The 26,321-nt window shown below is 40.1% G+C and overlaps 1 protein-coding gene across 1 annotated transcript in view; it reads right to left on the minus strand.

Moving 5' to 3' along the window:
- ADGRG7 (adhesion G protein-coupled receptor G7) overlaps positions 1-25,146 on the minus strand; it is a 71,412-nt gene extending 46,266 nt beyond the window's left edge. Inside the window, exons 1-6 of the mRNA XM_005548295.5 lie at positions 24,786-25,146; positions 14,018-14,131; positions 12,916-13,020; positions 10,353-10,465; positions 7,606-7,755; positions 5,674-5,774 (exon numbers count right to left, since the gene is read on the minus strand). Coding sequence (XP_005548352.3) covers positions 5,674-5,774; positions 7,606-7,755; positions 10,353-10,465; positions 12,916-13,020; positions 14,018-14,131; positions 24,786-24,900 — 698 coding nt within the window. The 5' untranslated portion in view covers positions 24,901-25,146. The remainder of the gene's footprint in view (positions 1-5,673; positions 5,775-7,605; positions 7,756-10,352; positions 10,466-12,915; positions 13,021-14,017; positions 14,132-24,785) is intronic.
- Positions 25,147-26,321: the final 1,175 nt, after the last annotated feature.

The following is a 26,321-nucleotide window of genomic DNA, read 5'->3' on the forward strand; positions in this document are numbered from 1 at the left end:
TCCTCACTGAAGGCTACCCTGTGAGTATAGATGGCAAAAAGGTAGAACTCAAGAATTATAGAATTCCCTAAAGAAATAGTCTTTATTATGATGCTCCTCACATAGAAGGATGGTGTTGCCACCCACCACTGGCAAGGAATGCACTTCTAATTTTTTCTCCAGTGGTGAGAATCCATTTCCATTTATTCATCTTCTTCCTCTCACCCAAATCCCTTAGGATCCAAAGCATGTTTTGTAAGTTGTTCGTTCCTGAGGTGACAGTTTAGATGGAACCAACAGAGAGCAGAGCTCTGAGCTCGTTGCCTCAGCTCTGAACTAGACCCTGAAGGTTTTTACAATGTTCTTTTCTACTTTGGCTAAGTTCAAAGATAGATTAGATGGAAGGTGGGAGGGAGTAGCAGCAACCTGTCGATTTGGCGTTCTCCAAAGAAAAGTCATAAGACCTTTCCTTTTTCTTGTTTCCCATATATTTGAACTATTTCTGTACTTGACCAAACAAAACCTCTGTATGTAAAATAATCAGTCTAGTTTTTCCAGAAATGAAACGATTTCATCAAAATGTAGTTGTTCTATATGCCAAATCTTTATTTCTGACACTAAAATATCTTTTCTCTACCTCCAAATGAGATAAAGAGAAAGTTTACAATAATTGAGGATTGCTTGATAAAGAGAATGTAATCATCATTCGTATGGAAACATTCAGGTTAGATCCTCTGATTGAAATGTTTTCCTTTTATAAAACCATTTTCAGCAATTCACACATACCCCAGAGCTGCTTTCAATGGGAGGAATACCTAACAAAATTCCAACCTGCTAAGAATATCATTCTCCCCAACAGTATCTGTTGAGTATCTACTTAGAGGTCAGCACTCTGTGGAACAGTGGGAGTTCCAGCAGCTGCTCCCTCAGGCATTTGCAAGCTAAAAGGAAGAATTGGTAGATATACAGGAGGTGTTTTTCATGTTCCCACTTTTACAGGGTTGCTCTAACCACGGCTACTTCTAAGGTCATTTTTTTTGTTTCTTGTAATTCTTTCCTCCTCTTATCATAACTGATAAGATTACAAATGGGCACCTGCCCCGGAGAAGCCAATCCAGAAAGTGGTCATCCACCTGGCACAACTGACAAAAATAAGTCATCAAATTCTCGGACACAAGATGTTTTTGATTAGTGCTGTAGTTATATCAGGAAAGTCATAATTTAGAGGGAGCCAGAGTGGTCGTTGTATCGTAAGAAAAAAAACACAAATTAAAAATAAGAGGCTAATTCTTCCTGTTCAAAATAAAAAAAAGACCTGTAAACTTCTCTACTAAGTCTTCCAAAGCTGCCTTGGATCCTCAGTCATCTTCCTGCTCCAGGGTCCATACGGCAATAAAAGAAAATAAAATTTCAAGACCCTCTCAATTTATTACGTCAAAAAGGAAGTTAAGCCCTGGAGACTGAATCACGTGTAGCATGTTTGCAACTTCTGCTTATTAGATTATAGATTAACTCTCTTCCTCACTGTTCTTGTTCTGTCAGTGACTCGGAGAGGCCAGACCTTTCCCCTTTCTAATGACTGATCTATGTTACAGATTAATTGCCTCCTTTTTTGTCCTGTACCTAACTCAGACCAGTTGGCTCATGATTGTTAGGTCTTCAGTGTAATTGTTACATCTTCAATGTGGAATGTTAAATACACCTTTCCCAAAAGAAAAAGACCACCTCAGTTAATCAGATCGCTATAACCATGCATCAAGCCTTATACAGAAAGACATTAAAACTCTGCTAAGCTTCCCTAAACTTTGTTTATATAAATGATCCCAAACTTATATACTTCAAAACATTGACTTTCATTTTCTGGAATTTGTGCTTCCCAGGTAGTTGTCCTTAAACTTTGCAATTGAATGAACTCTCTTTAAACTAGATTCTGACCTTTTTGATTGTTTTGGGTTGACAAGGCCTACTATATTATGATTCAGTTCTTGGACCTCCATGAGACCCCATATTCCCATTTATAATAAATCTCTATTTGGTCAAGATAATCTGAGTGGGTGCCAGGCTAGCCGGAAGAGAAATACAAAAAGAAAAGTGAAATGTAAATGTACAGGTGGTCAGTGCTAGGGAGGCATTTCGCATTCCCAAAGTCAGATAAACCAGGGTAATTATGACTTTCAATATGAGATCAAAGGTCTAAGGTTACAGATCAGACTTTGCAACCAGTGTCTACAATGGTGAGGTCAGCCAGTCGCGGTGGCTTATGCCTATAACCCCAACAGCCTGGGAGGCCAAGGTGGGTGGATCATTTGAAGCTAGGAGTTCAAGATTAGCCTGATCAACATGGTGAAACCCTGTCTGTACTAAACTACTAAAACTACAAAATTAGCTGGGCTTGGTGGCGCATGCCTGTAATCCCAGCTACTAGGGAGGCTGAGACAGGAGAATCGCTTGAACCTGGGAGGCAGAGGTTGCGGTGAGCTGAGATCGTGCCACTGTACTCCAGCCTGGGTGACAGAGCAAGACTCCATCTCAAAAAAAGGAAAAAAATTGTGAGATGAAGTCCTAAACTTGATTGTACTATGATGCCCTCACTAGCAGAAACCCTACATCCCCAGAGCTCTGCCCACATTGACATTCTGCCTCTACTCAATTTAGAAAAAGAGAATGGGCACTAGAGACCTTCTCTTTGACAACTTGAGATGGCTGAGGCTGGGGTAGAGTCTTTCTGCCCTGTCACTCTCCTCCCTTTTAGTCTCATCCTCTCCACTTCTCCCTATGCTATAGAAAGGGAGCTACTGAGAGACACCAAGAGAAAACTGGAATGAAAGAAGGAAGAAGTCAAAGTGAAATGGATGACTAAGGCCTGATGTCTGTCAGGGAACCCAGCATCTGGCCTAGGTTCAGAAGATAGAGTTTGGAAATCAAGTGTTGTCCTGAACAACACTTAATTTTCTTCTCGGGGAGAGATGACCTCTGTTGGCAGCTCATCAAGAGTGTTCTCCTAAAGAGAGCTAAAGGGTTGGTGACCTGACCTTGGGGCTAGAGGCAGAGGAGGAAGCCTTATCTAAGTGAATGAAGGAAGGATCTGAGTCCACAAGAGCTTATGCAAAAGATCACGCTGGTAGAGGATAAACTGATAGAACATTATTAGAAAATAACTGGACTAGAAATTCAGAGTGATAAAAGGAGGAATTGAGCATGCTTACACCATTTTATAGTTCAATATATCCTATACTTTAAAATTTTATTTATCCTCTAACCACCTCCTTTAAAACTATTTGGATATTGCATATAAATCACACAAAATTGTATTTTCCTTTATATATTAAGCCAGTAAAATTGTTTATTTTTAGGAAAATGTTCCTATCTGCTTTGTGACCTGCGATGTTCAAATCCCACAACTTCTCTTTTCTCAGCTTTCTCACCAAAAACATTCATTCCTCCCCTCTAGCAAGACTCTGCAAACACAAAGCTTTTAGCTGTGAAGGGAGCCCATTCTGGTTCTTGGCCTCTCTGTTCACTGAACATAGACTCTGGACCCCATGGCCACTTCCTTCTCATATGTCAAGAAAAATGAGAGACATCCACATTCTCCATGAGAAGGGCCCAGACTCCTATTGAAATGTGAAGTCACAAAGTATGCTAGTAAAACTTTTCACTCAACCTCTACCACCACCTCTCAGAATTATAGTCTTTGAATGCTCTATTTTGTGCCTTTGCGCTTTTTCTACTTTGAAAATTCAACACTAAGTAGGTACTGGTCGTAATCATCAGAAAACTAAGAACTACTTCTAGGAATTTCTCCTGAGGAAATAATGGGTCATGTAAATAAAGATTATGTACCAGAATGCTAATTACTTAGAACATTAAAAGACTCCCAGCAATGTAAATGTCTAGCTGCTGAGCAGATAACTGGTTCGATGAAAGTTTGCTCATATAATGCAGTAATCTAAAGTTATGATGTAGATGTATAGATATTTATATAAAAGATGTTTATAGAAAAAAGTTTGTAAGGTATTAAGTGACAAAAGCAAGTTATGAACCAATATAGTATGTAATATACATATACATACATACACACACATACAAACACACACACACAGAGAAACAGAGGGAAAAAACCTGGAATATACGCCAACAGGGTAATAAAGGTAAGATCATTTTTTGAATTTTGCTAAGCTACATATTTTCTTATTTTTCTACAAAAGCATGCATGCTGATGTAAATTTTAAAAGGGTTTTGACAACTGTACATAAGGTAAAAATAGAGTGAATACCCATAAGGGGTCTCTATGAATAAAGTATATGAGTTTTAATACAAATGTTCAATCAACAGTAATCCAGAAAAGAGGAGGAGAAAGGAGAGAAAGCGGGTGGAATTCTTTTTTTTTTTCAATGTAGTGTTGGTCAGAAAAGGAGGAGGCAGAGAAACTCTAAGCAGAAAGGGGTGGATCCCAGGGGGAAAACTTCAAGCCAAAACTGGTCTGAAACCCAAAGTGAGAACTTCAATCCCTGTTTACCCACTCTCTCCCACTGGTTGGTTCTTTCTGAATAATGTATTTTTACCAATCAAATATTGCCTTTTCCAAAACTACAGCCTGCCCTACTCCCCCATCCTGTGCCTATAAAGACCCCAGACTCAGCTGGTAGAGAAGAGAAGTGGCTGGACGTCAGGAAGAGGTGACTTGACTTCAGAGACAGTGAGAGGCAACCTGACTTCAGAAGAGAGAGGCTGAGAGGTGACTTGACTTCAGGGGAGAGCATCCTGTCCTTCTCACATGCTTTCCAGCTCCCCTCTCCACTGAGAGCTGCCCTCATCACTTAATAAAATTCTCTGCATTCACCATCCTTCAATTTGTCCATGTGACCTAATTCTTCTTGGGCACTGGACAAGAATTTGGGACCCCCAAGTGCAGGTACCCAAAAAGTCGGTTACACTGGCCCTTCGCCCTCACTGGCAGAGAGCAGCCACCCCATGTGACAAGGCAAAGGGCCCACTGGGCTGATAATGCAATGCTGTCCATGGATGGTGGAGTTAACAGAGCATTGTAACATGCCCTCTGGGGCCTTAGGGTTGCAGGCACCCCACCTGGATGCTGCCCTGGGGCCTGCAGAGAGTTTGCTCCTGCCAGTGGAGAAGTGACTGGCTGATTCCCACACTTGCTCATCCACACGTTCCCTCCCACAAGGGGTTGAGTGGAGTGGGCTGAGTCAACGGGGCACCCCTCTCACAAGTCCCACAAAGGGGTCAAGAAAACATCATCAGGAAAGCTAAGGAAAATAATCAAAACACACCAGGGCCTTGGAAAGAGAGAAGTGAGGTGCAGCTTGGGGGATGGCAGTATGTCCTGCAAAGTGAGCTGTTCTCTGTAGCTCTACATGTTGCAAAAGAAGTTGGAAGAGGTCTTGCCGTGCATGGAAGTTGCCCCTTGGTCATGCCAAACTAAGGTGAGGAAAACAAGTTGTAATCTAAATCAGCCCAGTTACTCCCTATCTCCCAGGCCATGGCCAGCACCCCTGGATGCAGGAGGTAACATATACCACTCCATCTAGTAACTGAAGGTCAAGTGGAAAGTCACAGCTCTTATCTACATTCCAGAGGAATCAGTTACTGCATCCATGAGAGAAATACTTTGGCCTAGGAAAGTAAACAGCACTTAGTCAAGTTTTCTTTCCAAATTGAATTTGTGCTTACGTTGTAAGGGCATCATTATTAGCAGTAGCAGCAGCTTCTTGAAAAGCATCTCCACTGGCATCTAGGAGTTGACTCACTGTTACTATGGCAATTTTCTTTGCCTGCCAAGGAGAAGATACTGATCATCAGAGAAGCATATATCATACGTTATCATCACCATCATTATCATTGTGAATCATTACAGTAGCAAGTGGCATCACTGATATGATAATGTAGTGGCAAGCATTTTATAAAATTAAAGGTTTATTATTTGATCCACATAAGATGACCGAGAGAATCAAGATAGGGCAAAGTGAAAATATAAATTAAGGTAGTGAATTAGGAGGTTTAAGTCTCTGAATTCGACCTCATAGCAAAATCTTTCACGGAATCCCCACCAAACTCCAAGAACACAAAATCAAATACTTGGATACAAAAGCAGAAACAAAATAAGAAGACTACAGTATTCTGGTTGTTAAAAATTACAGCTCATAATACTTAGCATAACTAAGTTATACTTAGTATGCCTATTAGACTTAGTGTAACTATTAGACTTAGTAACTATTAGACTTAGTAAAATAATTTGTAGTCTTCTTTCAATCAAGAACTCAGGAGTGTGTCAGAGAGATGATCTTTTGGTGTTTGATTACTATTTAACTTCCCTCTTTGGGAGTGTTGAAGCCCTCCTGCCTACTGGTTAATCCTTCCATTAATTCTACATTTGGAGGTCATTATTTTCTCTTTCAATTCCTTTTTTTTTTTTTTTGAGACGGAGTCTCGCTCTGTCGCCCAGGCTGGAGTGCAGTAGTGCGATCTCTGCTCACTGCAAGCTCTGCCTCCCGGGTTCCCGTTATTCTCCTGCCTCAGCCTCCCGAGTAGCTGGGACTACAGGCGCCCGCCACCACGCCCGGCTAGTTTTTTGTATTTTTTTTTTTTAGTAGAGACGGGGTTTTACCGGGTTAGCCAGGATGGTCTCGGTCTCCTGACCTCGTGATCCGCCCGTCTCGGCCTCCCAAAGTGCTGGGATTACAGGCTTGAGCCACCGCGCCCAGCCACTCAATTCCATTTTTATTAACTCGAATCCCACTTACTTTTCAGCAGGAAAAATATTTCAAAAATATTTTTTTCTGAAATAAAACATTTCAAGGGAATGGAAGAAAGGAGTAGCTATTTTCAGGGCATGTGGATATTCAAGTTGTACACAGGTTGAGTCCATACTGGTGGTTTGTAGCCCTGTTTGACCACTATCCAGCTATACCAATTAGTAAATGTTGAGTATACTTGTTTCCAAGTACCAGGGTTTAGCAGGTTAAAATATCAGGAATGTAAACTAGGCTTAAAGTTTTCAGAAAGCCAAGACTAAAATGTAAATATTCTTAATAGAAATGCATCTCAGTTTAAAATCACATGTTCCAAAGTAAGTTCTTGAAACATTATTTACTTGGAATGCACTAGGGATGGTAAGGTCAAATGTAGTTGGTAAACATATTCATAAGATGAAGTAGACTTATGCATTCCAGGACTTCCTAAAAGACTTAACATGATAGCCAGGTGTGGTGGTGTGTGCCTGTAGCCCCAGCTGCTTGAGAGGCTGAGACCTGAGAATCACTTGAACCCTTGAACCTGGGAAGCAGAGGTTGCAGTGACCTGAGATTGTGCCACTGCACTCCAGTCTGGGTGACAGAATGAGACTCTGTCTCAAAAAAAAAGACAACACGATAATGATCATTATGAATATCCTAAAAGAAAATATTTGGACAAGAGGCTCTTTTTTTATATGTACCTTTGAGCACCTCTCAGGAGTGCTATGCAAAATACCTTTAAGCAACCTAAACCATGCTCAAATCCATATTGTGGAATAAGGAGTGGAGTTCAGGACATCTCTCTTTCTTTCCCAACACCCCCTCTAAAAAAAAAAAAAAAAAAAAAAAAAAAAAGCTTTGTGAGTTTTACCTCAGGTGAAGCATTTCTGGAAGTGTTGAAGATCTGTCCAACCACTCGCGTAGCACTACTGATGTTCTCAGCAGTTAATTTATTGGCATCAGATGTTAAAATCTGGACTTCAGAAGAAATGTTATTAAGTGGTGCTGTGACATCCTTTACCTGTTTAAAAAAACAGAAAAAAACCCTAGCTTTACGCAATTATGTCCAAATACTTTGTAAGCAACTACAGGTAAATAAGTTGGAATTTAGCTGAGCCTCAATCTCCTGAACATCATGTTCACTCAGTTTTCCACGTTTGCATCTTTCCTTGTGTAAAGGACAAAGTACATGCAGGCCAGTGGTTTTCCCAGCCTTTCCTGTTTGACAGGATTGATTAACTATAAGGGGCTGCCTTAGCTAGATTGGAGCTACTAGAGTGTATCCATGGGCCAGTACTGGTTCACTGTGTGTTACGAAGGTCATAGAGAGATAAGCACAGAAACTGAAAGTAATTGGTCAGAAATGTATGTAGCAATTTTTTGCTGTTGAATCTAATAGTTCTAAAATTTTGGTGTACGTTTTATGCGTATTTTTCATTTCATTTTTCCAGTAATTTATTTTTATTGTATTTCACAAAATTATTGTTGTGCGATGGGTTCAAAATTTTTTAAACTGGCTTTTCAGCACCAGTAGTTTGGGAGTCACTGGCCAAGATAACCTCTCTAGGTGCCAGTTAGCCCCAGGACTCTGTGTTGTGGGGCTAAAACATGCCAATCCATATTGTCATCGGTGAAGCTGGGTGTCCGTGCACACACACGCGTGTGTGTGTGTGCGTTTGTGTCTCTTGGTTTTCACTAGATGGCAGCATCATTTCACAAATTATACCAATATTACAAGTTATTCACACTTGGGTGTCAGAAACAATATCCAATCAGTAGACAGAAACAAATAACTCCAATTCAATTGCTAGATCCTGCTATGTGCTAGGCACTCTGTTAGATGTTTACAGGTGTTATCACATGTAATAAGCAAAAAAACTTTGTGAGTTGTGCACCTTCAAGAGAAGTTAGGGAGCTCAACCAAGTTTCTCACAGCTTAGACATGGCAGAGCTAAGAACCAGACTCTGGTTTGTCAGATTCCAAATTTAGCATCTTTCCTCAGTCTGTGGGTTGGCACAACTTGTGGGATCGGCAGCTACCTCTACTCTCCATCTCCTGTCCCCACCCAAATGCTACCCTGCCCATCTGTGATTAGGGAGCCAGGGTAGTACAATGTGAACTTTTAAATAAAGAACAGCTCTATCGCTTTCTGTCTGTGGTCACTAGACAAAATGCTTCACCTCTCAGAACCACATTTTCCTCATCTGTAAAATGCATACATTAATACCTATCAGGCCGGGCGCGGTGGCTCAAGCCTGTAATCCCAGCACTTTGGGAGGCCGAGACGGGCGGATCACGAGGTCAGGAGATCGAGACCATCCTGGCTAACACAGTGAAACCCCGTCTCTACTAAAAATGCAAAAACTTAGCCGGGCGAGGTGGCAGGCGCCTGTAGTCCCAGCTACTCGGGAGGCTGAGGCAGGAGAATGGCGTGAACCCGGGAGGCGGAGGTTGCAGTGAGCTGAGATCCGGCCACTGCACTCCAGCCTGGGTGACAGAGCGAGACTCCGTCTCAAAAAAAAAAAAAAAAAAAAAAACCTATCTATGGTGTTATAAAAATTAAATATGATTAATAAATACATTAAATATTTGGCACAATATTTGGCATGCAGTAGGTGCTCAACAATTAGTAAGTGTTATTGGCTATAATTATTTATAATATGGGAATAACATTCAACTCACAGAAGTTTTATAAGGATTAAATGTGATAACATATGCAACATGCCAGGCACATGAAAGGCTGTACATAAAGGTTGGTTTCCTCTTCCTCCCCTTGCTTGTCCCCTAGTGTTAGCTCTTCCATGCATGTGCATTTGGGTACAACTTCAGTCAAAATAATTTAATCTGCATGAAAAAAACATCTAGTTAGATGTACTTTCTGTTTCACCTGCTCATAGATACTGCCCTGAGACCCGCATCAGGTTTGGAGTTTCCTGTTTCAAAGGGTCTTTGATTATAGTTTCTTTCTCTTCATTCTGGTTCAATTACACCATCAAGAGGCTTTCCTTTGGTCTCAAATGTCAGGGATCTATATCCAGTCAAAACTTCACTGATCTACAAAGATGAAGCCGTTTTCAATGTGCTATTGATTATCGTTTGCTGAAATTTGATGAACCAACTGTCCTTTTTCACAAACAGATGTCAACTTTTAAAAATAAGAGCGGCAGCCGGGTGCGGTGGCTTACTATGCCTGTAATCCTAGCACTTTGGGAGGCCGAGGCAAGCGGATCACCTGTGGTCAGGAGTTTGAGACCAGCCTAGCCAACACAGTGAAATCCTGTCTCGACTAAAAATACAAAAATTAGTCGGGCATGGTGGCATGTGTAATCCCAGCTTGCTCCGGAGGCTGACGCAGAAGGATTGCTTCATTCAACCTGGGAGGCGGAGGTTGCAGTGAGCTGAGACGGTGCCATTGAACTCCAGCCTGGGTGACACAAGCAAAACTAGGTCTCAAAATAAATAAATAAATAAATAAGAGTGGCTTTAGTCACTAGTTTTTGTTATTTCTAATTTGAGAGTTTTAAAAGCATTGATTTGACCATCAGGTATCTGAAGAATAGAAACTGCACGGAATCAGAACTTCTTCCAGTTGCCCGTCAGTGAGTCATATGGCATACCTGCTCCTCCAGGGTTTCCAGATTTTCATTGCAATTTCCTATTGTCACATTTTGTAATTCTATCTCTCCATATGGAGAGAGATTGCACAGCCGGACTGCCATTGGATTGCCTGCTTTAATAAAAAGAAATTTTTTATTAAAAATAATTATTTATTAAAATTATTGCGTATTATTTTTAGGCAATAACTAATTTTTATCACAAGTTATTTATTAAAAATTATTGCATATTATTTTTAGGCAGATACCACTTATTGTCTGGATTTTTGAATCTGGACTTCAAAAGACCAGTTGACTATTTCCTTCCTTTGATGTCTTCAAGGAAGATTTACCTTTCAACAATAAGGCACATAATGGCTTTCAAGTGGATATGATGACAGAATACTAGGCTGAGAGACTAGAAACAATAGGAAAAATTCCTAATAGATATTGAATTATATGTTGATCTTGACTGCTTTATGCAAATCTGGATAACAGCTGAAAGGCAAAGAGTTCTGCTATATTCTATTGTATTTATTAGATGTTTGGTTGCCTCTCAATAAATGTTTACTGGGTCATTGGTTTATTTCCTAGGATTATCACGTAAGCCTCCCTACCTCACTGCCTTTCTGTAGTTAATACTTAAGTAGTTGCTATAGAAAATAATTAGAGGGACAGCTGACCAAAAGGTAGACTTTTCCTCAGAACCAGCTTTGGGCAGCTCCTTCTTGGGACAACAACTAGAAACACTGAAATTAGAGATTGCTTCAATAACATGTAAAGCACAAAGTTGGAGTCACTCTTAATTTATATGATGGCTTCACCTCTACACCATGACATAATGAAAATTTCTAACGTATTTATGGGCTATAAATAACTTTTAAGTGGGCACATGTCAGATGCATCTCTTCCTCAATGTTACCTAAAAGTGTAAATATCCCCACTCAAAAATCATTGAAAAGTATTTTGATCATTTGGTATATAATATTGAGTAATTAGAAGTAATTATTAATATAAAACTAAAAACAAAATTGCCAACAGAATCTAAATCTGTAAAATTATAGGTTCAATCTGAAATTTGACAGTAAATATTATAAACATGTTTTCCTAATAGGTGCTCAGAAAAGAAAAATTAATAACCAAATAAAAAATGTTGAGTCTCTTGTCCCAAAGAATTAATGTATATTAAACAAGTGTGATGACTCTTAGGGTATGTGACTGACACCTTTGCTCTTCCTAATTCAGTAGCACAGTTATGTTTTGTAAGTTGTATCTGTTTTATAAGCCATTATGAAATATTTAGGACACACAAAACATGTAAAATCAAGACAATAGGTATCAATAGCATACCATATAGTAAAGTATGGTATATATAGTAATGAATAGTAAGTGTCAACATGGCAGAAGCCCCTTTTACGCTCCGAGTAAAAAATTCAGGAGGACTTATGGAGAGAGCAGGATCATGAATACTTGAGTAAGCATGACTGATATGGCATTTCAGGTATTTCTTTATAGCAATGCAAGAATGGACTAATACAATGATGTATATGGGTGGAAGCAATTTGAATTCCACAAATCAAATACAGATCTGCATAATTTCTCATAATAATAAGATAAAAAGCAATTTAAAAAGAGCAATTCATTTAATTTATTTAGTGTTTCAGAGTTCCCCTGACCCATACAAAAATAAATATCTAAGTAAAATGTCACATTCCCTTCAGGGCCATTGCCAGCAGTAGTTTTATCAAACATTTTTGTCATTGATTTACAATTGGCTGTATTCCTGAGATATCTAGTCCCATAGGAAGTACCGAATTAACTGCAGGATGATGTGAGAAGTAGGATTGCTCAGATGCAAGTCAAGGCAAACAAGGGACAGGTAAAACATTAGGGAAAATTAAACGGCATAATAGGCTCTTGTTATCAGGATAGAATCTAGGAATTTCTAAAGCCTACACTCAGAAGATATTACCCAATGTGGCACTGAAATGAATCATTAAAATCTTGGATATTATCAGGGACCATATTAGAAACGGAAAATACTATTTACTCTTTCACTCTCTGAATGCCTGTATACAAGTAATGTAGTCACGTCAAGAAAAGTAGAATGAAGTTAGAGAATGTTCCAACATGGACAACTAAAATGACCAAGAAGGTGAAGGACTACCAACTATGAACAGACTTAACCATGCATCTCTACCTGGAAAAATGAAATCTGAAAATAGACATGATATTAGTCCATAATTTTGACTGATTAGAAATTTTTTTTAATTATATAACTAAAGGAGCAAATGTCAATTTAATTAAACTCCAGGAGAAAGCAAAAGCTGGAAAAATAAACCAACTGAGGAAAGATTCAGAGGAATTCACAAACAACGGATTCATATTAAACTTTTGGGAAATTTAAGATTTTGTGAGATACTACCTTAAGTTTTGAACATTAGCATCATGAAAGGGAGTCAAGTCCTTCCACAAAACCTTTCCTGATGCCCTTCAGGTACCTAACACGAGTTGGAGGTATGAGAGGCATGATGCAGCATAGTAATTCTTCTGCGTAAATAGAGTAAATGTTTGGGAAAACACATACCATTTGGAGTACCCTTGCCACATGTTTGCAAGGATGGTCCATATCTGCCCACTGGGATTCTGGCAAAAGTAAAACCCATATAGGTACTCTTTTCACAAAAATTAGCTGTAAAAAAAGAGAAAAAATTCTTTATTATAAATCATACTTTTAAAAAATTGAAACCAGATAAAAGTCAAAGGTCAGAACCTATGCAGTGAAATTTGAAAGGCAATAGAAGGCTTATAGAACCCACCGGCCTGTGAGGAACTTCTATACTTTCCTATCTGGTTAAGTTATTGCCATTAGAATAAGTAGTATGTTAGAATACAGGTTCCAGTTGAAATGTGCACAATATAAACCTGGGTAGAGAGGGAATGTGAGCTAGGCTACTGTAACAGATTAGTTGGAATCTTGAGAACTAAAAATATAGAGCCTATAGTGGCCAACGGTATCATGAGGATGTGGGCAAAGCAAAAAGGCAAATTCATGGGGTCTGTGGGATATATTGACCGGTAGGAGTATAGGAAATGACTGCAGTGGATATCTAGGGCTCTGAACCCTAAGCAGACAGCATGAAGTATACAGTGTCGAGAAGCACACCTCAAATTTAAACATGGCCTTGAACTTTGATTCTGAGACACAATTGATTGAAATCACACCACTAACTTAATAATAACTCTTCAAGGTAAAGGAAGAAAAGATAAAAATTTAATATAAGTATATTCTTAGGAAGATGCATCTTGATTTCAGAAAAGTTAAATATATTAGAGTGGTGATATTTGAAATGGGGTATTATGGCATATTACCAATTGAAAGAACCTGAGAGAATCATGTCATTCATTGCCCTGGATTAGTCACTGCAGCCAGAAGGAAACACAGCTGTGAGATTGCAGAAAAACTTAGTAGTCAGGAAACAGATAAGGTGCATTGAATATACTGATAAATTGCCCAAGAAGAAAACTCATCTTTTACTATTGAGCTGATAAACACACTCTAAAGCCATCATCATTACACCCATTGTTTCTGTAACCATTAACTGAAGCTTCTAGAAGCTTTGTTGCTATTCTTATTAACACAAGAGTGACCTAAACCTTACACCTTAGCATTATCCCAAGTAATTTACCAATTGTACATCTCAGTCCTTTCCACTCTTCTGTACAAACACATCTGCCATTTTCCCAGGTTCCACCATTCCTGCAGAACTCTGTAGGGGTGCTTGATGAGGTAGCAGATATTCCTAAAAAAAACAATAAATAACAGAGCAGTCATGACCTGGCTGAATCATTTCTCCTTTCATGCCTGTGGCCACTTAATTTCTATACGTAAAACCACTGCTTTGAGTATCATTGCTGAGAAATATTCTTTGTAATATCATCATTAATAAAATAAAAACTGAGAATCTGCACCAGATGTACAATGCTTACTAGATGCTATGGATACCAAAAAGACATAGTTGAAACACATAATGCTGTGACCAAGGAGATTAGAATCCCCTGAGAAATCAGAAAGTATATAGATGGTAAGTAGATAGATAGATAGATAGATAGATAGATAGATAGATAGATAGATAGATAGATAGATAGATAGAGTCAACTTGGAGACTTATAAGTACAGTAAAAACACATAGGAGAGAGGTTGAGGACAGAGGTAACCTAGCCAAGAAGATCCGGGAAGAGATAGTATGTGGACTGGATTTTAAAATTACATCTTGAAAAGCCAGATGAAAATGGGTGACCCAAGTAGGCAGGACACAAAGTGCAAAAATCACAAAAACATGGAAAGTTCTGATGTGTCTAAGGAACAGAAAAGAGTTTAACATCTAGCATTGGTTCTATGTGGAACAACATCAGGACATAGATTCGATTGGAAGGGACTTTATAAACCAAACCAAGAAGATTTAATCTTGAAGGAACCTTACAGGGGTCATAAAACAAAGGAGTAACATAATAAGGAATTTTTTTTAGGAGGATAAGTGAAGGAGTATGGGAAATGACTGAGGCTAAGGGGCAAGGAAAACCAGTTAAATGAGAACTAGAACTCAAGCAGTGACTCTAAGCAAGTTAGGGTGTCACTAGATTCAGAATGCATACCTGATAAAGAATTGTTAGGTTCTAATGACTAGTTATTTTGAGTTGGGGATAGCAGGGTTTCCAAATTGTAAAACAGAGTGAAAAGTGAACAAATTAACTTTAAGAATACAGGGTTGTGTGCAGTGGCTCACACCTCTAATCCCAACACTTTGGGAGGCCAAGGTGGGCAGATCACTCGACGTCAGGAGTTCGAGATCAGCCTGAGCAATATGGTGAAACCCCATCTCTACTAAAAACACAAAAATTAGCCTGGTGTGGTGCTGCCTGCCTGTAATCCCAGTTACTAGGGAGGCTGAGGCACAAGAATCTCTTGAACCTGGGAGGCGGAGGTTGCAGTGAGTTGAGTTCACACCACTGCACTCCAGCCTGGGTGACACAGTGAGACTCTATCTCAAAAAAAATAAAAAATAAAAATAAATACAGGAGGTAGAGTTCTGGTTTCAATAATGATGGAATAGATTGCACCATATTAACCCCCTCATAGATAACAATTTTAATATATGTACAAACGTTTAAAAAAACTACTCAAAGGCATTGGACAGCAATGAAAAACAGGCAGAAACTGAAAGGTATTCCAAGTTTCTTTGGTATTTCCACTAAGGGCACTACCCAGTCTCTATGGCAGAAGTGGCTGAAATTTGATCAGAAAGTCACAGTCTTAATGAGTTAAGGTATGACAGGAAACTCTTTGGGGCTACAAGAACAACTGGAAATTGAAGGTAGCTATCCCAGAATAGAAGGAATCATATAGAAAAGAAGCTCAAAGTCTGGGTAGAAATTACTCTCAAATCTGGGGAGAAAACAGATTTTAAAAAATAAACTGAGCTTCAAGAATCTATGGGACAATATCAACACATTGTCTAACATATATGCAATTGGAATCCTAGAAGGGGAAAAGAGAAGGAATAGGGAAGATAAAATATCAGAAGAAATCATGGTCAAAATTTCCCAAATTTTTTTTTTTTTTTTTTTTTTTTTTTTTTTTTTTTTTTTTGAGACGGAGTCTTGCTCTGTCACACAGGCTGGAGTGCAGTGGCCGGATCTCAGCTCACTGCAAGCCCCGCCTCCCGGGTTCACGCCATTCTCCTGCCTCAGCCTCCCGAGTAGCTGGGACTACAGGCGCCGGCCACCACGCCCGGCTAGTTTTTTGTATTTTTTAGTAGAGACGGGGTTTCACCGGGTTAGCCAGGATGGTCTCGATCTCCTGACCTCATGATCCGCCCATCTCGGCCTCCCAACGTGCTGGGATTACAGGCTTGAGCCACTGCGCCTGGCCAAAATTTCCCAAATTTTATTGAGAACTTCAGCTTATAGATCCAAGAGGCTCAGAAAAATCACAAGAAAAACAAATACAAGAAAAACCACTCATAAACACATCATAGTCGGTCAAACTGCTGTAACTGAAAGATAAGGAGAAAATTATTGTCATATTTTATTTATAACTTCTACGTTTGTAAACAAGAAGGAGATCCATCCATGTCTACTCCTTCTATCTTTTTGCTGTAAGTCAAGAGTCATTTCTTAAAGTTAAGAAATAATTTGCCCATTTTTAGAACAAGGGTTTTGGTCCATATCTTCAAGTCTTAACACAATGCTGTTGAATAGAAGGTACCCAACAAACGTTTGCTGACTGGCTTCTTTGCCATTTGCATCTTGGTTGAGGATATCTAGTCTAAGCCAAACTAACAATTCATCTGTCACAATCACCTGTTTAACACCTTGTGCTATGCAACTCAAGACTCTGCCTCTGAAATACCTAAATTACCCACAAAAGACAGCAAAAGTAGTACTGGTATCTTTAAGACTGTATTTTTACATAAAGAAAGTCAGACTCAGAAAGATTAAGTGGCTTGTTCATATCATATAACTAGTTTTAGAATTATGATCTTGAAAAAAAGTGACATTAGTTATTCATCAACCCAACCCCCTCATTCTACATAAAGGCTGAGTGATTAGTTCCAGATCAGTAATTAATTGGTAGCAGAGCAGGTGCTAGCCTCAGATCTCCTTGTAACTGATCAAGTGCTTCTGCTGCCTCCTCACAGTACCTGCCTTTATCGTTGGTTGCAGCAGGCAGCATCAACTTCCTTTTATTTGAGGCTCCATATTTTGGAACATATTTAATAGCAATATTTTTCTTTTATAACACCAGTATTATAATGATAATTTTCCTATATTCTTTTAAATTGTACAAAGTAGTATATCTAGAATTATTAGCCCTATTTTCAATGCTTTTACTACACATTTTCAATGCTTTTACTACACATCTTGGAAGTTTAAATACAGAATATATACAACACACACACGCTGGTTGAGAAAGCAGCATAAAATGATATTAAAGATTCCAAATAAAAAATATTAATTTCTTCTCCTAGACAAAATTAGAGTCTGTTTTGAAAAGTTTGATTTTAATAAGTAGGGAAATAAAAATATATTTCCTTAGTCTAAGAAATTTCATCTGCAGATCCTTTCTGGTGCCTGGCTTAGTTTTTTGGGTTTTAAAATCCAGGCATCTCTCATTTGTCCTAATTTGAAATAGTTTGGTGACAATAAAGTTTACTCTTAAATGAGAAGACAATGTTTAGGAAAGTTTATTCTGGTTGTAAAGAAAAAAAAAAAAACCCGAAAGATTTATACAAATAAAACACATAAAGTATAGTCTTTATTTAAGGTAAAGTTTGTCTGGTATTAACAACCTGGTTCAGTATTTCAATAAATTGGTTAAATGTTTTTTCCTTTTTAAATTCTTATTATACGTTGGTATGCACGGCTAAATCTTTTAATAAACATTTTTCCTGACGGTGCAGTGCAGCATAAGTATTGAAAGGCAAATGCAAGAAGATGTGCCAGTTCTTAGAACTGTTTCTGTTTCTGTTTTGAGCTAGTCAATTGAGCTTAATGATTAAACCTATTGCAAACTTTTGGATTAGTAATTGGAGTCTCAATCCAAAGGTCCAGTCTAGGTCAATGGTATCTATCCAAGGCATAAGCCAGGGAGTGGAGAAAACTATGCTCTACACTGAATTACCTAAAAATTCCTAGAGGAGAGCAGCCAATTTATTCAGTACTTACGATGTACTAGACATCATCTTAAACTTTTTAATGTATTAACTCATTCAAGCCTCATAACAGCCCTATAAGATAGGGTTTACTAGTATGCACATAATAGGTGGGAAAACTGAGACTCAAAAATGTTGAATAATTTGCTCAAAGTTAATAATTTGCTCAAAGTTAGTGAGAGGCATCATTGGGATCTAAACTCAGGCGGTTTGGCAGAGTTTTCTTTCCCCTACTCTTGTACATTTTCCCCCTATACTCTCAAGTATCCATTTTAACCACTATATTCCATGTTAGATCATCAACATTTGTGTCATCAAAGAACAACAAGTGGTGGACATATCCAGAATTTCAAGTAAAAGAATCTAATACCTGGAAATCCAGGAATAATCCACTAAACCAAGATTCTAGCCCCTTTGTTTAAGAAAGTAACTTTTCAAATGGAATCAACACTTTAAGCATCACTGATTCTGATGTTAACATAATCCATGCCCCTCAGCCAATTACATAGCCAAACTGGAATAAATTTATTTTAAAAATTCCTTCCCTTTCATGGACTTTTTTTTTATTTTGGGGGGTGGTTATGTGAGGAAGCAAGAAGGGAGACTGCTTAAGGAGCAGAGGAAAGATTCACAACACCCGGATTAAGACAAAAGAACACTATGGCTGCCTAGAACCAACTTTCTGCCTCCAGAAAACACTTCTCTGGACTCTTTTGTTTTTTAACCCACAAATGAAAATATCCTCCAGGAACAGTCACATGAGTTAGACTTACTGAGTTTGCCTCTGAAAGAAGTACTGTAATTGAGTGAAATTAAAGCCAAGTATCTGTGGTCAGATTATTTTCTGACAAACAAAAAGCTCTCACTGACTTTTCACAACAACCTGTATTTTCCACAGTGTAAGAATTATCAAGCCAGGTGCGGTGGCTCACGCCTGTAATCCCAGCATTTTGGGAGGCCAAGGCGGGCAGATCACTTGAGGTCCGGAGTTCGAGACCAGTGTGGTCAGATGGTGAAACCCCGTCTCTACTAAAAATACAAAAATTAGCCAGGCATGGTGGCACGCGCCTGTAGTCCCAGCTACTCGTAAGGCTGAGGCAGGAGAATTGCTTGAACCCGGGAGGTGGAGGTTGGAGTGAGCCGAGATCGTGCCACCACACTCCAGAACGAGACTCCATCTCAAAACAAAAACAAAACAACAACAACAAAAATGATCAATGCTATGAAGTCAGACCTTGGGGGTTGGGACTATTTCAATGTCCTGAAATCTCTCGCAGGACTGAGGAACAGGTGTATCCTGTGGTAGAGAATGAAGGTTAGAGTATCTGGAGATAAGTGAATAAACAAAAAAACAGTCCTGGTGGCAAAGAGCAGGAAATTCTATGAACCAGGAGAGGTGTAGAATATGGTCAAGTAACGCACTACTCATGAGTTTTGAGGTTAAGAGACTCTCCCTTTGAGAGGAGTTAAAGAAAATATTTTCTACCATTATGACTGTGGACATCTGTCTATGATTATATCAGACTTAGTACAAGTTGGAAAATGTCAATGAGAAGAAATGTAATAAAGCTTAATTATGTTTTCATTTTACTTTCATCATCAAGAGTGAAGGTGCCCAAAAGCTATACTGCTTCTTGTGTTTTTCTAAGAAGAATGCCCAATGTGAAAAGGCTGGAGTTCTGGCAAAACTGAGATTTGTTCTAAGTTTTTAGCATAGGACCTAGAACATAGTAAGAATTTTTAAAACTATAGGTATTATAATAATTACATGTATAAATAGCATAAATATTGTTGTACATCAATGTTTACTGCCAAATCAGAGTAACTTCTTATTGAAATTTACTCAGAGCAGAATTTGAAGTTTTTTTTTTATTTTTCACAATGAGGTCATTACTTTTTCAAGAAAAATAAAAGTGAGAGAGACTTAATTTATATGTTATCTTAATTTATATATATGTTACTCCAGCCTGGAGTAATTATTCAAAATAAACTTTGAATGCAATAAAATTAATTTATGCAAAATTTTGTGTTTTTATGTATATTTTCCCTACTAAGACATTTATAGCTTTCATCAGTTTCTCAGAGATATGTGTGACCTCTCTCCCCCTTAAAAAAAAAAGTAAAACTAATTTATGTCTATACCTGAATAAAGGAACCCAAGCAAGAATATTCAACAATTACATAGGATGGGATGGGATAGGATAAAAAGAAATGGAGTAGAGTGGAGTGGAGTGAAGTGAAAAGAAACAGAATTTACCACCTCAAATGCACTCTCAATAAAATGTACAAGGCAAAATAGTAACAGCAAACAGTGCCAGTCTTTCACTCTTGTTCTTTAAATGATAGTGAGAACCCTCTCCTTTTCCGTTGGGTTTACCCCAAAGCTAAGAGATATCCCTTATATAAACAGCCAATTGAAAAATGGTGCTCAGAACCAGAGAAAAGCTTGTCTTTTTAAGGAGCTGGTATGCCTCTGCTGTTAGACATGGGATCTTTATCACTTATTATGCCTCCTTTTGGATCTTAGCACTCAGAGAGTTCAGGAATATATTTTGTATTTATTTTAAGAAACTCCCGCTAAGCCTTGAACTTTCATGTTTTCTGTCCCCCACCCTGCACTCTTTCTTATGTTGTTTTTGTACTTTGGTCCTTGTTTTGAAGGCTTTTGCTATAACTGTGTCCTTTGTAAGTCACCATATATTCCCCTTTAAGAGTAGATGTCACTTACATAAAGGAAAAAAGGAAGGGAGGGAAGGAAGGGAAGGGAAGAGAAGGGAAAGGAAGGGAAGGGGAGGGGAGGAGAGGGGAAGGGAGGGGAGGGGAGGGGAAGGGAAGGAAGGAAAAAAAAAAAAAACTTCATGAAGTATGCCCTTTAATTGAGGTCTTAAAAATTTGGCAGTCTTAATGGGGTAAAATCCATAGTTCATAATTTTTTAACCTGAATGAAACTATTTTACAACCTTAAACAAACAAGCAAAAACACATTTGCTCCAAGTTTAAATTTTACTATTTTTGTTCTGGTAAATTTTCTCATTCTAGTTCTCTAAATACTATTTATACAGCATTCTCTAAATACTGGTTAGGACAGTGGGATAGGGGGAGGACAGATCCATCCCCAGCTACCACTCCATCAGCAGCCAGTATGTCAGACCCCTCTGTTGGTCTTCAACAGTGGATCTTTGCAGCCATGCTCCATGCTCCTGCTAGCTCCCCAACCTTCTGTCCTCCCCAGTTACCTGCTCGGAGGGCATACTGCCTCTCCTGCTGCCTTTCCCGATTGTCATTACTTACTGTCAGGCCTCTGAGCCTAAGCCAAGCCATCGCATTCCCTGAGACTTGCACAAATATGCCCAGATGGCCTGAAGTAACTGAAGAATCACAAAAGAAGTGCAAATGCCCTGCCCCGCCTTAACCGATGACATTCCACCACAAAAGAAGTGAAAATGGCCGGTCCTTGCCTTAAGCGATGATATTATCTTATGAAAGTCCTTTCCCTGGTTCATCCTGGCTCAAAAATCTCCCCCACTGAGCACCTTGTGACCCGCACTCCGGCCCACCAGAAAACAATCCCCCTTTGACTGTAATTTTCCTTTACCTACCCAAATCCTATAAAACGGCCCCACCCTTATCTCCCTTAGCTGACTCTCTTTTCAGACTCAGCCTGCCTGCACCCAGGTGAAATAAACAGCCATGTTGCTCACACAAAGCCTGTTTGGTGGTCTCTTCACACGGACGCGCATGACATTTTGGTGTTGTGACTCGGATCAGGGGACCTCCCTTGGGAGATCGATCCCCTGTCCTCCTGCTCTTTGCTCCCTGAGAAAGATCCACCTATGACCGCTAGTCCTCAGACCACCCAGCCCAAGGAACATCTCACCAATTTTAAATCAGGTAAGCGGCCTCTTTTTATTCTCTTCTCCAGCCTCTCTCACTATCCCTCGACCTCTTTCTCCTTTCAGTCTTGGCACCACCCTTCAATCTCTCCCTTCTCTTAATTTCAATTCCTTTCATTTTCTGGTAGAGACAAAGGAGACACGTTTTATCCGTGGACCCAAAACGCCGGCACCGGTCAGGGACTGGGGAAGGCAGCCTTCCCTTGGTGTTTAATCATTGCAGGAACGCCTCTCTGATTACTCACCCACGTTTCAGGGGTGTCTGACCACGCTGCAGGGACGTCTGCCTTGGTCCTTCACCCTAAGCGGCAAGTCCTGCTTTTCTGCGGGAGAGGCAAGCACCCCAACTCCTACCCTCCCTGTCTCTGCCCCTTCTCTGCTTTTCTGGGGGAGGAACAAGTACCCCGACCCCTTCTCTCCCTGTCTCTACCCCTTCTCTGCTTTTCTAGGGGAGGGGCAAGAACCCCGATCTCTTATTTTGCCCCCTCTTATTTTTGCGCCCTGATGTCTTATTTTTGTGCCCCCTCTTATTTTTGCACCCTGATCTCTTATTTTGGCACCCCAATACCTTATTTCTGCTCCCCGACCCCTTTCCTGCTTTTCTGGAGGGCAAGAACCCCCGAACTCCTTCTCTCTGTGTCTCCACTCTCTCTTTTCTCTGGGCTTGCCTCCTTCACCGCAGGCAACCTTCCACCCTCCATTCTTCGTTCTCCATAACCTATGTTCTCAAGAACTTAAACCTCTTCAACTCACACCTGATCTAAAACCTAAACGCCTTATTTTCTTCTACAATGCTGCTTAACCCCAATACAAACTCGACAGTAGTTCCAAATAGCCAGAAAACAGCACTTTCGATTTTTCCATCCTGCAAGATCTAAATAATTGTTGTAAAATGGGCAAACGGTCTGACATGCCTGATGTCCAGGCATTCTTTTACACATCGGTCCCTCCCTAGTCTCTGTTCCCATTGCAACTCGCCCCAAATCTTCCTTCTTTTCCTCCCACCTGTCCCCTCAGCCCCAACCCCAAGCATCGGTGAGTCTTTCTAAAAATCATCCCTTTCTACAGACCCATCTGACCTCTCCCCTCCTTGCCAGGCCAAGCTAGGTCCCAATTTTTCCTCAGTCTCTGCTCCTGCACCCTATAGTCCTTTTATCACCTCCCCTCCTCACACCGGTCTGGCTTAGTTTCGTTCCGCGACTAGCCCTCCCCCACCTGCCCAGCAATTTCCTCTTAAAAGTGGCTAGAGCTAAAGGCATAGTCAAGGTTAATGTTCCTTTTTCTTTATCCGACCTCTCCCAAATCAGTTAGCATTTAGGCTCTTTTTCATCAAATATGAAAAACTTAGAGGCCCAGTTCATGGCCCGTTTAGCAGCAACCCTGAGACACTTTTCAGCCTTAGACCCTGAAAGGTCAGAAGGCCATCTTATTTTCAATATGCATTTTATTTTATTACCCAATCTGCTCCTGACATTAAATAAAACCCCAAAAATTAAATTCCAGCCCTCAAACCCCACAACAGGACTTAATGAACCTCGCCTTCAAGGTGTACAATAATAGAGTAGAGGCAGCCAAGTAGCAACTTATTTCTGAGTTGCAATTCCTTGCCTCCACTGTGAGACAAACCCCAGCCACATCTCCAGCACACAACTCCAAACACCTGAACCGCAGCTGCCAGGGGTTCCTCCAGAACCTTCTCCCCCAGGAGCTTGCTACAAGTGCCGGAAATCTGGCCACTGGGCCAAGGAATGCCCGCAGCCCAGGATTCCTCCTAAGCCGTGTCCCATCTGTGCGGGACCCCACTGGAAATCGGACCGTTCAACTCACCTGGCAGCCACTCCCAGAGCCCCTGGAGCTCTGGGCCAAGACTCTCTGACTGACTCCTTCCCAGATCTTCTCGGCTTAGCAGCTGAAGACTGACTCTCTTTTCGGACTCAGCCTGCCTGCACCCAGGTGAAATAAACAACCATGTTGCTCACACAAAGCCTGTTTGGTGGTCTCTTCACATGGACGTGCATGACACTTACCCTTATTTATTGTTTCATTAGAAGCTTTCTCTGATTTTTACAAAAGGGAGTATGCAGCCCATCCAATATTGAATTCCTTTATGGAGAAGCTCTACAGCCCAAGGGATCCAGCATTAGGATCATTGAAATTTTCTGTTCTGAGTTACAGCAGGCTTTGCTTTAACATCATTGTTTTACTCAATACTTCCCCTCCCACGTCCTCCTTTTCCAGGCCAGCTCTGGCACACAGTGGGGAACTAATAAATATTTGTTGAATAATCAGGAAAGTCATTTAAAAATGATTTTTAAATTGTTGATTAATTTCCTACATCTGGAAAGTGGGAAATTTGTGTGCAAACCATGAGATCATTTCACTTAAACCTTGGTGATGAGTTTCTTTAACTTCTCTCTTAAAGTGAAATTCTATTCTGTGCATGTTTGATTGTGTGTGTGTTATGCACGTGTGTGTACGTGTTTGCTGCATGTGTGTGTCCTTGTTCATAACGATTTACCCTTTCCTTAATTTAACCCAACAGACCTAAACATGTGTTACTAATTGTTTTAATTATTACTCTTCTACCAATTCAGTCTGGAGTTAAAAGAGCATAAAGACGCCAATTCAATTATGTCACTCTTTCCCCCTCCCCATTCACACCCACACCTATTCATTTCTGTTCAACCATCTGCTAGGCTTAACTGACTTGGTCTTTTATATCCCATAAATGGCATCTTGCTGGGATGCCTCAGACTGGACAAGGCACCTCCCAGTACTTGTGCCTCAGGTGGCAGGGACAGAGGTCCCATGCCTTCTCTTACTCTGAGTTAAACATAGCAGGACATTACCTCTTTGGATCCTGATCACAATTCTCCAGATGCCCAGTCCCAAAATGATGCCAGTCAGTAGCCCACACACGACAGCCACCAGCACCCTAATGTTCCAGGCACGGCAAGAAGCCATGGTGAAGCCAAACCACAAATCCACTCCTGGGTGAGAAACAACTAGCTTCTTTTCTTCTTGAGTTTAATCAGAAACTTCTAAAACAGAAAAATAAGTCCTCCCCTCAGTGATCTGTCAGATGGATGTCTTTATATTTTAGGACTTTTGAGGCTAATGCAGTAGGATGCCGTTTGAATCTCCTAATAAAACGTGCATACTCTGCTTTCAATTTCCTCATCCTTCACTGAAGGAGAACGTGAAAGAAGTGATTAGAGTTATGGGAATAGGGAGATAACTCCAGGCAATAAAGAAGAAGGGGAGGGACTAGCCACAAGGGTCAAAGAGTGAATGTCCAGACAAGTCACAGAGTGAAGCAAGGGAACAAAACCGAAGAAACCAAAGAGGAAATCATGAAGGCAGTGGATGCCAGTGGTCACCTACGGCTCGGCTTCCTGTGTTTTTGTCTTGGGAGGGTACAGCACGGATAGACTGGCAGGTGCTTCAGACCACACAAAACACTCTCTCAGGGAAATGAACTAGTTTGTCAACAAGAGGATAAATGGCAATCACCACATGTGATTTTAATGCTTTCATTTCTTTAAGGAGCCTACATTTTGACAGATGCAGTTGGTGAGTGGGCATACTGGCACAGGGTGAGTCTTGAAAAGCACTAAAGCCCAGCATGATAACCCATCTGCTACAGGCTGAATTGTGTCCCCTCCAAAATTCATATGTTGGAGTCCTAACCTTCAGTACCTCAGAATGGGGCCTTATATGGAGATATGGTTATTACAGAGCCTATCAAGTTAAAATGAGTTTGTTAGGGTGGTCACTAATCAATATGGCTGGTGTTCTTATAAGAAGAGGAAATCTGAACACAGACATGAATAGAGAAAGATGATCAGAAGGACAGAGAGAGAAGACGGCCATCTACAAGCCAAAGAGTGAGTCCTCAGCAAGAACTGGCTCTGCTGACACCTTGACTTTAGACTTCTAGCCACCAAAACTGTAAGACAATAAATTTCTGTTGTTTAAGCCATCCAGTTTGTGGTACTTTATTAGAGCAGCCCTGGGAAGCTAATATATCATCAGAGTAATTACAAACTGGTGTCTCTCTATAGATGCAGCTCTGACCCTCCCCTGCCCAGGCTCCCATGTTCTCCTTCCCTATCCTCCACCCTTACCTGAAAGAACAGATAAACGAACATTCACCTCCTTAATCACAGTTTTGTTCTGGTAGAGAGAACAGGTGCTCTGGTCTTCTCTGGACACTCCCTCGCTTCATCAAATCCATATTAAATCCCTTTAATGTGTTCGAATTGGTACAAGAAATGAACAGGGTCCTCAAAGAACTCGTATTTTCTCAGGGGTGAGATACCTAGATATAGCCACCTATAAGGCAAGTCATAACTGTTAAAATAAAAGATATCAAATTTAATTAT

This window comes from Macaca fascicularis, chromosome 2 (genome assembly GCF_037993035.2).
Source record: "Macaca fascicularis isolate 582-1 chromosome 2, T2T-MFA8v1.1".
NCBI classification, from domain to species: domain Eukaryota; kingdom Metazoa; phylum Chordata; class Mammalia; order Primates; family Cercopithecidae; genus Macaca; species Macaca fascicularis.